Source organism: Pelodiscus sinensis, chromosome 6, assembly GCF_049634645.1.
Source record: "Pelodiscus sinensis isolate JC-2024 chromosome 6, ASM4963464v1, whole genome shotgun sequence".
Lineage (NCBI taxonomy): Eukaryota > Metazoa > Chordata > Testudines > Trionychidae > Pelodiscus > Pelodiscus sinensis.
This window is the reverse complement of record NC_134716.1, coordinates 90,727,489-90,739,564: the sequence shown is the minus strand read 5'-3', so window position 1 is coordinate 90,739,564 and position 12,076 is coordinate 90,727,489. Positions and strand designations below refer to the sequence as shown.

At 37.4% G+C, this 12,076-nt stretch overlaps 1 protein-coding gene across 6 annotated transcripts in view; it reads right to left on the bottom strand.

The window, feature by feature from the left end:
* Positions 1-1,658: 1,658 nt before the first annotated feature.
* ADAMTS6 (ADAM metallopeptidase with thrombospondin type 1 motif 6) overlaps positions 1,659-12,076 on the bottom strand; it is a 380,566-nt gene continuing 370,148 nt past the window's right edge. For 4 of the 6 annotated variants that reach the window (XM_006117000.4, XM_075932394.1, XM_075932395.1 and 1 more), the window contains one exon: positions 1,661-6,859. In XM_006117000.4, coding sequence (XP_006117062.2) covers positions 6,750-6,859 — 110 coding nt within the window. In that variant the 3' untranslated portion in view covers positions 1,661-6,749. Of the gene's footprint in view, positions 6,860-12,076 lie in introns of all 6 variants that reach the window. The other 2 variants (XM_075932396.1, XM_075932397.1) reach the window with 2 other exon arrangements.

Here is a 12,076-nt window from a genome sequence, read left to right as displayed (position 1 = left end):
TATTTTAACTCGAATTTTGGCACTGTCCACACTGTGGGAAGTTGAAGGGAGCACACTCTCCCTTCAACTTCCCTTACTCTTCATAGATGCAGGACTACTGGCAACAAGACTTGTCTTCACTTGACCTGCTAATTCAGACCCTGGAAGATCAATGCAGCTTCAGTTTATCTTATCTGTAGCATAAACATGGCCTAAGATAGCATCATTTATAGGGACAGCTAGTTTATGTGAGACCACAGATGTTAATAATTCACTGGCTTGTGGGATTTTTCCCAGGCCTCCTTTTGGGGGGAGGAATGTCTTGGGCCAAAGCCATCCTCCTCAACATCTCCTGACGAGTCTTAAAATAATCAGGAGATGAAAAAATAGGCTCTGCCACAATTGCCTCATCATGGGATAAGAGAAGATATGGGATGTAGGCACATGAACAAATGGCTATAAACTGTCCAACACATTTAGGCTCAAAATTAGGCAAAAGTAACTAGCCATTGGAGAAACAAACTTCTAGATCAGCATTCCAAGAGGAGCATAAAGCACCTAGCTTCAAGACTGATCTTGATAAATGTAAGGAGGGCATAGTGTGATGAGGCTGCCTAAAATTGCATGTGGCTGAATGGTGCCTGCCAATAGTAAAAATTCTGGAGACAGGACTGGCTGGGGAGGGCTCTGAGTTACTTCTGTGAATTTTTTGCCAAGTATCTGCCTGGCAGATCTTGCCCACATGCTCAGTGTCTAATTGATCACCATATTTGAGATCAGGAAAGATTTTCCCCCTCCAGGTCAGATTGGCAGAGACACTTTTTTTTTACCTTCTACTGCAGCGTGGTGCACAGGTCAGCTTCAGGTTAAAACTAGTGTAAATGGTGAATTATCTGTAACTTGAAGTCCTTAAACCACAATTTGAGGGGTTCAGGAACTCATCCATAGGTTGTTTTTTTTATTTCAGGAGTGGATGAAGTTCTGTGGCCTGTGAGTACAGATGATCAGACTAGATCTGTGGTTTTCAAGCTACGGGTTGTGACATGTCAGGCACCGAGTCTCATTGTTGCAAGTTGATCAGGTGACCAGTGGAGGTGCTAAGGCAGGCTACCTGCCTTTCCCAGCACCGCAGTCTGAACTGTGCCCCAGAAGCAACCAGCAACAGTGTCAGCTGTTGGTGGGGGAGCACAATGTATGAAAAGAAGGAACCACGACCTCTTGCCTGGTACTGAAGGTAGCATGCAGGTGAAGTATAAGGCTTTATTATTGTATTATAGTAGATCTTCTATTAATTGCTTTTGCATTGCTTTAGAATTTATAGTATTTAAGGTTTAAATTGTATAGTAATTGTTTTTAAGGCTTGTAAAACAAACAACCGTATTAACTGCTTAAAGCTTGCAATAAATAAGAAAGTGGTTAAGTATCTCTGGAGTGTCCTGGTTTCCCTTGGATCTAAAATAAATTGAATCACATGAAAATAATATAAGCCATGGAATTTCCATAAAATAATTCCTAGACCATATATTTTAGAAAACAATCTAATCTTGATTTAAAAATGATCAGTAATGGAGAATACACCAGAACCCTTGGCAAATTGTTCTAAATAAAGGTTAATTACCTTTGTTGTTTAAAAATGTACATTTTATTTACAATCTGAACTTGTGTAGCTTCAACATCCAATCATTTGACCATGTTATACCTTTCTCTGTTAGACTAAAGACTGTGCTTTCTCTGCGAGACTGTGCTAATATTTGATATTTTGGAGACTCTTAAAACTCAGAGGAACATTCAAGAGTAGGAACCAGAAAGATCTGGTGCATCTATTCTGCAGGGCTTAACTCAAAATAAGCTAGGCAAATTGAGCTACGTCAATTGCGTAGCTTATTTCAAAATAGCCTATTTAGAAATTAGAAGCATCTACACAGCACTTATTTCAAAATAGAGCACTCTTCCTCCAACTTCCCTTACTCCTCGTACAATGAGGGTTACAGAAGTTGGAGTAAGAAGTTCTCCAGCTTGACAGTATTTTGACATTATTTCAAAATAACTGTGAGTGTAGATGTGAACTAAATTATTTTGAAATAATGCTAGTTATTTTGAAATAATGTGTAGATGTACCCTCAAGAAGATTCGAAAGGGGTGCAGTGAACCACAGATTCAGAAGTGAGGAAAACATCAGTATGAGAAAAGAGGTGTAAGAACGTAAGATTTGGTTTGTGCAGATATTTGTCATTTTTGTTAAATAGTAATCCCAAACTCAAGTTGTCTTTAGCGATCAACTTTAGGGATTTTGAATTGCACAAAGAGAGGTATTATTAGACTGTATAATTGACAAAGTTTGTTCAATCTTTCATTTCTGACATGGTAGGCAATATGACTTTTCCATATTCCATGGGTGAGACTATCAATACTTTTAGAACAGAACATACAGTTCTGGGATTCTCACTGGAGAGAAATCAAAAAATAAGAAAAAAAATCACATCAGAGAAAGCAAAATTACTGTTTTAAAATATTTATAGTTTTCTATATTTTCTTTTGAAATCTTGGTAATAGCAATAGATCATTTATTGTCACTAAACCAGAAGTTATATTTAATAATAATTCTAGGACACATACAAACCAAATCTTCTGAAATGCCATCATTTGTGAAATCCAAAAAGGTCATGGCAAATGTTGATAAATTTTTAAAAGCACAATGTCAGAGACATTTTATTACTGATGTGGGTGCAGGTTATTCTGCTGCCCATTAACTCCTTTCCTGATTTGATCTTTTTAACATTTATTACATAACTAAAGTACTTTCCTAATAATATACATTTAGTCTTTCACAGTTCCCATCTTTATTGTTATTCTCATATCTATTACAATCATTGCTGCAGTCAGTGACAGACTGCTGAAACAACTTATCTATGAATAGGAAAGAAAACAGCCTATAGAGTTTTAAATGTAGTTGATGAAGAAAGTCTCAGAGGGGTAGCTGTGTTAGTCTGTATCTGCAAAAAACCAAGGAGCTCTGTGGCACCTTAGGGTATGACTACACTGGCCCCCTAGTTTAAACTAGGGGGCTAGTGTAGACATACCATTAGAGACAAACCCCAGGTCTACACTGGTGATAAGTTCGAATTAAATATGCAACCTCAGCTACGTTAATTGCATAGCATAAGTTGATGTATCTTAACTCGAATTTTGGCACCATTCATGCTGCGGGGAGTCGAAGGGAGCGCACTCTCCCTTTGACTTCCCTTACTCCCTGTAGAAGCAGGACTACTGGCAACAGTGGGAGTGCCCTCTGTTTGAAATAAGTGTGTCTTCACTAGACCCGCTAATTCGAATCCCAGAAGATCAACTGTGGCTGCTTCAATCTTATCTGTAGTGTAGACACGGACTAACAGATTTATTAGGGCTTGAGCTTTTGGGGGTAAATCCCACTTCATCTTATGAATAGGAATGGAGGTTACAGAGGTAGAGGTATATATAGTGTGTTAATGAGACTCATTATACCCTTGCTTCTGTAACTTCCACTCTAATTCATCTGATGAAGTGGGTTTTACCCAGGAAAGCTTATGTCCTAATAAACCTGTTAGTCTCTAAGATGCCACAGGACTCCTTGTTGTTTTTGATGAAAAAATTATGCATGCTTGTAGAATTTGAGCAGCTGTATGTCAGAGAACAGACAACTTTACCCACTGAAGCCATTTTTAAAAGCTGCAGTTTTATTTTACTAAATTAACTATGTTAAAAACAAATCTGTGTCTAGTGTGGAGTTTCACTGCATTAAGTGTTACAATACTTTCATTTTCATTACAAGCAGGAGAATGCATGTAGAACATGTGTTAGGAAATGAAACAATAAATTAGAATATAATTTACAAAAGCAAAAAATAATAATAAAGTAACAGTGTACCACATTAATACTGAGTATAAAATAATAAGTAACTAATCACAATAATACAAAGGTATCTTCAGTCTGTATTATTAAGGATATCTATGTGACATTCACTCCTTTAACAAAGTTCCTAATGAAATGGATTGTTTCTGGGTGTATACACCTTGAGGGTTTTATTTATAGATTTTTTTTCCTTTTAGTTTAATCTACTTCAGTTGGTGATAGTGCTGAATCAAAGGATTGGCACCAGATTGCATTGTGTATTAAGAACTCTACTATTTGATTCTAGGCCTGCCATCATTATATAGCCTATACAAATAGTCCTATTGTTACTACTTAAGAATATAACATTATTTAGCTTAGCTTACATAGGTGGCTACAGTGTAGCAGCAGCAATGAACTTTGCTGGAGAAAACACTGATTTTTTAAAATTATTTCAATTTTTTAATTTTTTAGTCTGAAGTATTGCTTAGTTAGTAAATTCAAATACATTCTGGTGTTTTGTTCCCTTTAGCAATGCAATTCAGTGTTGCTTCAGGGAATTCCTTAAATTTCCAATCTCAGTGCTGTTTTAAATTGCAGAGTAAACATTGGATTCCCTAGTCCTCTAGCACCAGTGAAAGAGCAAAATGTATCTATGGAAACACTCCTTGCAACTTTAATGTCCTAAAGGAGGTAAAAAAAAAAGATTAATTTTGAATACTTTTTTTTTATAAAACCTCTTGTTAATCAAACAGACGCATTAGTTAATAGACACAACTATCCTAGAGAAAACCAGAACCTGATGCAAAAAAACCTCTTGCTTAAAGAATGCCACAAGACCTTTCCCTTTTATCATATTTTTTACTTAGTCAAGACATGCTAGCACCAAGTTATTATTTCAATACGATGTAGAAAACTCATTCATTCATTAACTAAGGGCTATAACACTCTCCCTGTCCACATATGCAACTCCCAGTTTTATTATTTATTTATTTAGTGACACTCACTGACAGTAGGAGTTGTATACACGGGAACTGAGAGCAGCATATGGCCATATGTGAGTAAAGTCATGCTTACTGGAAATGGATTATACTGGTCACATGTGTAAGGAAATGAAAAACACTGTCAAGAGGTAGCAGATGACAGGAGTTTGATGGTTCTGAATAAGTGGGCTACATAAAATTCCATATATAGATTGTCAAAATGTTTCATAGTACAAGAGTCCTTTTTCCTTGTTAATTCACATTAGTAAATACTGTGCAACATATCTGGCTTATTATTAGTTAAATACATTGCTATTTAGGTTTCATGTGATTTATTTAACTTACTTGTTTAATTGAAAGAGTACTTTTTTTTAAAAAAAAGTGCCATTTGATTTTTAATGTTAACACACGGTGTTCTTCACATAATTTTAATTGCACTACAACAAAGGAGGCATAGTGAGTCACAAAAGCACATTCATTAAGTACCTGCTGCAAACTGCAAATGTTCAAGTACAATATATTAACATCAACAAGTACCCACTTTCCTTATCTCCTTGTTGAACCTTCTATCAAGAGGGGAAGGGGAAGAGGAATATGACATTAAGCTTTAGTCATGCTAAATTCTGGATCTGACTTGCCAAGTAGTTTGATTTCACATTTAAATGCAATTCAGAGTATTATTAAAACTAGTATTCAGTGAATATTAAAATTATGATAATATAACCAAAAAGTCCCGATAAGTCTTTTATTCTTTGGTTGTAATCCTTGCCCACTCGGTTATGGTCTTCACACCTGTGCATTAAAATGCTCTTTTTCTCATAAATAAATCCCTTCTACTGTATCAAAGAAGGAAACATATGAAACCCAAGCTACGTGTCAGCAAAGTTTGCAAAGAGTCCGCATTATTATTATACTTTAATAATTTCTTTTGCACTGGAACTTTTTGGTGATTGTGAATAGGGAGTAACATGTAAAACGCAACTAGATGCCTTTCTGTGGTTAGTAATGTAAACAATAGTGAACTGGAGTCATAAAATGTAAGCCTATACAGTAGTAGTGAAGTACGCAGCCCTATGGTCTTCACCACTATTAAAGTCTGAGTTCTCCATGATACTGAAATGTTTTCCTCTTTTAGTGGACATCTCAGTGTCATTTGTACAATGGCAAAATGGCTATTTACCTGTAGCACAGATTTATTAGCACACCTGTATTTCATGTACACCTGCAATAATTGTTGCACCTCTTAAAATTAAGCTCCTCGTGGTTGTTTTGTTTAGTTTAGTTTTGTATATGGCTCACAGCAGTGTTCAGCAAATATGGATTATTCCTACGGGAATTAGGTGGAATGAAGGAAACATACATTTTTTTAAACTTCAGATTTATAATTGCTCCTTAAATAACATTTCCAAGCCCATTTTATAATTTAAATTGTGATGCTGTGTAATGAGATAAAAGTTAATAGTTTTAAGCTATGACTTAAGATTTTTTGTTTCTTCTTTACTTCCATAGTAGACCAAGTCATAACAGCTACATTTTTAACAGTTTTAAATATAAATGGATTCAGTGTCATTGCTAAGTCCATAATAAAAATTACTTTAATGGTCCAAGGAGGTAAACAAACTATTGGATTCAGTCAAAAGAACACAAATGTTCCACAGTAAGCTATTCTATGTGTGTTGTGTGGATCTCTCCAATTTGGCATGCCCTCCTTATACTGTGTCCAGCACTTTGGATGAATAAATCCCACTTCACAGAAGTTAAAATAATATTGAAATCCTGTCAGCTGGGGCTGACCAGTGGTTACGTTTTCCACAGGGTAATGCATTTGCAAGGACCTCAATCCCATTCCGGTGGGTGGCTCTCTTTGACTGACACATTTCCACAATGATATAACAAGGCACTCTCTCTTGCTTCTGTGGGTCAGTGTCCTTGGCAGGTCTTACAGCACATCTGTCTGAAGTATGCTCGGCTGCAGAACTTGAACTTCAGCACCAGTGGGCAATAAGCCACTTTGTTCACATCTTTGCACTCTGATGATTGAAGGTATAAAAGGGAAAATATTAGACAAATTAAAAAGGTACAAAAGGAAAGCCAATTGTGATTTCACATTCTTCTGTTTTCTCTATTCACCTTGCTCTTTGTGTAACTGTTCTTTCTAGTAGAGTTTATCAGATACAGTATATTTTTAAAAGTAATCAAAATATTTTCAGGTCTTCTCTCCCAGATGTTTATAAGTATACCCACCTTGTATTGAAAGAATTACCATTTGTTGGGATAAGTGATCATTTTAGACAGCTAAGAAATATGAGTCATTGTTCTTATAATATTTTTATAGCTTGTTTCTCAGGAGTTATTTTGTCAGTGAAGGCTTATCCAAAATCTAGCCTGAGCTGCCTTGTTTGTTACTATGGCTATGCATTTAGAAGACATCCTGAAGTAGAACATGCATAACAGCAGTGACAAGGAAAATTAACAGTATTTGTAAAGGTATTAGCAGTGTGAGTTTACTAACTGTACAACACAGCATGGCACTGTCAGTTTCACTGTAGAGAGACACAAGCCATTTCTATACCCATAACTCTCAGTTATTTAACGGTGTTTCTTTCTGAGGTTTAGATTCACAAAAGGAGTTAGGTGCCTAACTGCCACTTTAGATGGTTAAATCCCAGAATCAGGCCCCACTAGTATTCACAAAATCCCAGTCATCTATGGCTGAAACCTGCTTGGCACCTAGGTTTCTGCACTAAAATTTCCCTATGTTTCCATGCCTAAGTTTTTACCTCTGCACATGCACACCACTGCCTCACTTTAGGGATGCAGATACCGAAGCCCCAGGGTAATGTACAAACTGGGGAAATAGAAGTTTTACTCCAGACTTTGGCCAAAAACTTCACCCCCTGTATACAAAGATGGTATATATGTCTACAGAGGAAAGCCAAACCTCACAAGTCCACATTGAAAAAATATAAGGGGGATGGGAAAAAAATCTGATTTGATTTTCCTGCAGTAAGTTAGTCTAAAAAAAGCTACAACTTCTTGATCTCACATAATACTATTTGATACTGTCCTCTCCCTACACTCCTAAAATTGAAACAGCCACACACAAAAAGTAAGAAAAGCGAGTAAAGAGACAAGGGAATTATCAAGATTTTGAACCCTGTGTGTGTTACATTATTGACTTAGGCCCAGACCCTTATATATATTTGGGCTTCCAACTTGCTCTGAAATCAGTGCAATTTCGGACCTTAAATACTTTTGAAGATCTGAGCATTCATGATCAGGAATTGGATCTCATCATTGTTTCACAAATATTTTTTGTGTAATTATTTCCAAGGTTTTACAATTTTTTAATGCTTATATTAAAGGGGGGCTTTAAGGAGGGAAGGAAGAGACAGATCTGTGGGAGCTGAAGTGCAGTTGCTGACAAAGAATCATTTTATCTATTAGCAGCTGCAACAGGAGACAGGTTCAAGTAAAGGATTGCTCCCAAAAGAGACACAAGTGTCCTCAACTATATGCGGGCCATCTGTTTCAGGAATGGATTCTTTAGGAAAAATGACAATTAATGGTGTTTTAAAGATAAAAAAGAAAATAGGCCATCCCAACTTTAAGAAAAAGTGGAAGATCAGTCACAATATCCAAATGAAATCAGAATATTTCTTTTAGTTTACACATGTACAATCCCATCAATAACTGATGATAACAAGAAGGCTGGGGCATTTAATACCTATTTTGCTTCAGTCTTCACTAACAAGTTTAATGGTAACCAGATACTCAACAAAATTAATATTAACAACACGAAGGATAGAACACAAGCCAAAATAGAAAAAGAACAGGTTAAAGACTATTTAGACAAAGTAAGATGTATCCAAGTTGGCAGGGCCTGATGTAATTCAGTCTAGGTTATTTAAGGAAATAGTGGAAGCTATCTCGGAACTGTTACCAATTATCTTTGAGAACTCATGGACTGTATGTGATGTCTCAGAGGCCTGGGAAAGTGTAAACAATCAATTTGTAAGCACCTAGAGGATAACAGGGTTATAAGAATACTGAGCATACATTTGTTAAGAACAAACCATGCCAAAACAACCTAATTTCCTTTTTTATTATTAAATTACTGGCCTAGTGGATAAGAGGAAAGCAGTAGATGTGATCTATTTTGATTTTAGTGAGGCTTTAGACACTGTTCTACACAACCTTGACATAAGCAAACTAGGGAAACGTAGTCCAGATGAAATTACTAAAAGGTAGGTGCATTACTAGTTGAAAGAGTATATTCAAAGAGTAGATAGCAGTAGATTTGTTTTCTGTGCAATTGGGAGAGCACATGTGTGTGTGGGAGGGGTGGGGTCCCCACAGGGGTCAGTACTGGGTTGGTGCTATTTATAATTTTTCTTAATGACTGGTATAATGGATTGTAGAATATGCTTCTAAATTTGTAGATGACCCCAGGCTGGGAGAGGCTAGATGACAATTCAAAATTCATTTGACAATTTAGAGATTTGATCTGAAATCAACAAGATGAAAATCAATAAATACAAGTGCAAAGCACTTCACTTAGAAAGGAAAAATCAAATGCACGATTACAAAAAGGGTTATAATTGGCTAAAGTGGTAGTTTGCTGAAAAGACTCTGCGGTGCTTAGTGGATCACAAATTGAATATGAATGAAACAATGTGATGCAGCTGCAAAAAAGCCTAAAAACTAATAGGAATTTTATAAATAATAGGTAATTTTCCTGCACTATTAGGCACTGGAAACGCCTCAGCTAGCATATTGTATCCATTTTAGAGAGCACACTTTAGGGAAGATGTGGATGAATTGGCAAGAGTCCAAAGAGAGCAACAAAAATGATCAAGGATTTAGAAAGCCTGATCCAAGATGAAAGGTTATAACAATTGTGCATATTTCGTCTTGAGAAAGACTGGGAGGGAATGTAATAATAATCTTCAAATATGTGAAGGGTTGTCACAAAGAGGATGGCAATCAATTGTTCTCTATATCCACTGAAGGTGGGACTTTGGAAGCTGCTTGCAGCTATTGTTTAAAAAACAGTTTTGAAAGAGATACATGATTGATGAAATAGTCTCTTTTACATGGGCTATAGGGAAGAGGTTTAACAGAGCCATTCTTATTGCTAGTGCGAGCAATATCCACAGAAGAGTACATTACTCTCCTTGTGCAGTAACAGAAGTTCTTCGAGGTGGTTGTCCCTGCGGGTGTTCCACCTAAGTGTTTTGAGTGTCACTGTGCTTCTAGTCGGAGAATTAAGATAGCAGTGCCCTTAGTAGGCTGCACACACAGGGCAGCCACCGTGCGCTATTAGAAGTGGCTACACTGCATATGCAGCTAACAGACTCTTCAGTTCCTTCTCTGCCCCAGAATGAGATGTTCTGAAGCAGAGCGGAGGATATGTGGGTGGTGGAGCACTCACAAGGAGAACCATCTTGAAGAACCTCAGTTACTGCACAAGGTGAAACAAAATACAGGACTATGTAGCACTTTAAAGACTAACAAGATGGTTTATTAGATGATGAGCTTTCGTGGGCCAGACCCACTTCCTCAGATCAAATAATGGAAGAAAATAGTCACAACCATATATACCAAAGGATACAATTTAAAAAAAATGAACACACATGAAAAGGACAAATCACATTACAGAACAGAAGCGGGATGTAGGGGGGGGGGGGGGAGGAAGGTGAATGCCAGTGAGTTAATGATATTAGAGGTGGGGAAGGGGAAATGTCTGTGAGTTAATAGTATTAGAGGTGATAATTGAGGAAGCTATCTTTGTAATGGGTAAGATAGTTGGAGTCTTTGTTAATTCCCCTGCGGAGAGTGTCGAATTTTTGCATGAATGCCAGTTCAGAGGATTCCCTTTCAAGTGCAGATTTGAATGTCTTCTGAAGTAGGATGCAGGTTAGCAGGTCATTCAGACAGTGTCCTTTCTGGTTGAAATGACAAGCAACTGTTTTTTCTTTGTGATCCTGTCTAATGTCTGTTTTGTGGGCATTGATTCTTTGGCGAAGTGTCTGAGACGTTTGTCCAATGTACATAGCAGACGGACACTTTCGGCACATGATAGCATAGATTATATTTCTGGAGGCGCAGGAATATGTATTCTTGATCTTATAACTCACTTGGTTAGGCCCAATAATGGTGTCAGCAGAGTGAATATGTGGACAAAGCTGGCAGCGGGGTTTGTTGCAAGGAAAAGTACCAGGGTTGGTATTAGTGTGGTATGTCCTGTGGTTGTTGGTAAGAATCATCTTGAGGTTAGGTGGTTGTCTATAGGAGACTATGGGTCTGTCTCCCAGAGACCCATAGACAACCACCTAACCTCAAGATGATTCTTACCAACAACCACAGGACATACCACACTAATACCAACCCTGGTACTTTTCCTTGCAACAAACCCCGCTGCCAGCTTTGTCCACATATTCACTCTGCTGACACCATTATTGGGCCTAACCAAGTGAGTTATAAGATCAAGAATACATATTCCTGCGCCTCCAGAAATATAATCTATGCTATCATGTGCCGAAAGTGTCCGTCTGCTATGTACATTGGACAAACGTCTCAGACACTTCGCCAAAGAATCAATGCCCACAAAACAGACATTAGACAGGATCACAAAGAAAAAACAGTTGCTTGTCATTTCAACCAGAAAGGACACTGTCTGAATGACCTGCTAACCTGCATCCTACTTCAGAAGACATTCAAATCTGCACTTGAAAGGGAATCCTCTGAACTGGCATTCATGCAAAAATTCGACACTCTCCGCAGGGGAATTAACAAAGACTCCAACTATCTTACCCATTACAAAGATAGCTTCCTCAATTATCACCTCTAATACTATTAACTCACAGACATTTCCCCTTCCCCACCTCTAATATCATTAACTCACTGGCATTCACCTTCCTCCCCCCCCCCCCCCCCACATCCCGCTTCTGTTCTGTAATGTGATTTGTCCTTTTCATGTGTGTTCATTTTTTTTAAATTGTATCCTTTGGTATATATGGTTGTGACTATTTTCTTCCATTATTTGATCTGAGGAAGTGGGTCTGGCCCACGAAAGCTCATCATCTAATAAACCATCTTGTTAGTCTTTAAAGTGCTACATAGTCCTGTATTTTGTTTCAGCTACACCAGACTAACACGGCTACATCTCTATCACTATTGCACAAGGTGAGTAACCCTCTCTTCTCTAAAGAATGCCCATGTGGGTGCTCCACCTAACTGATTAT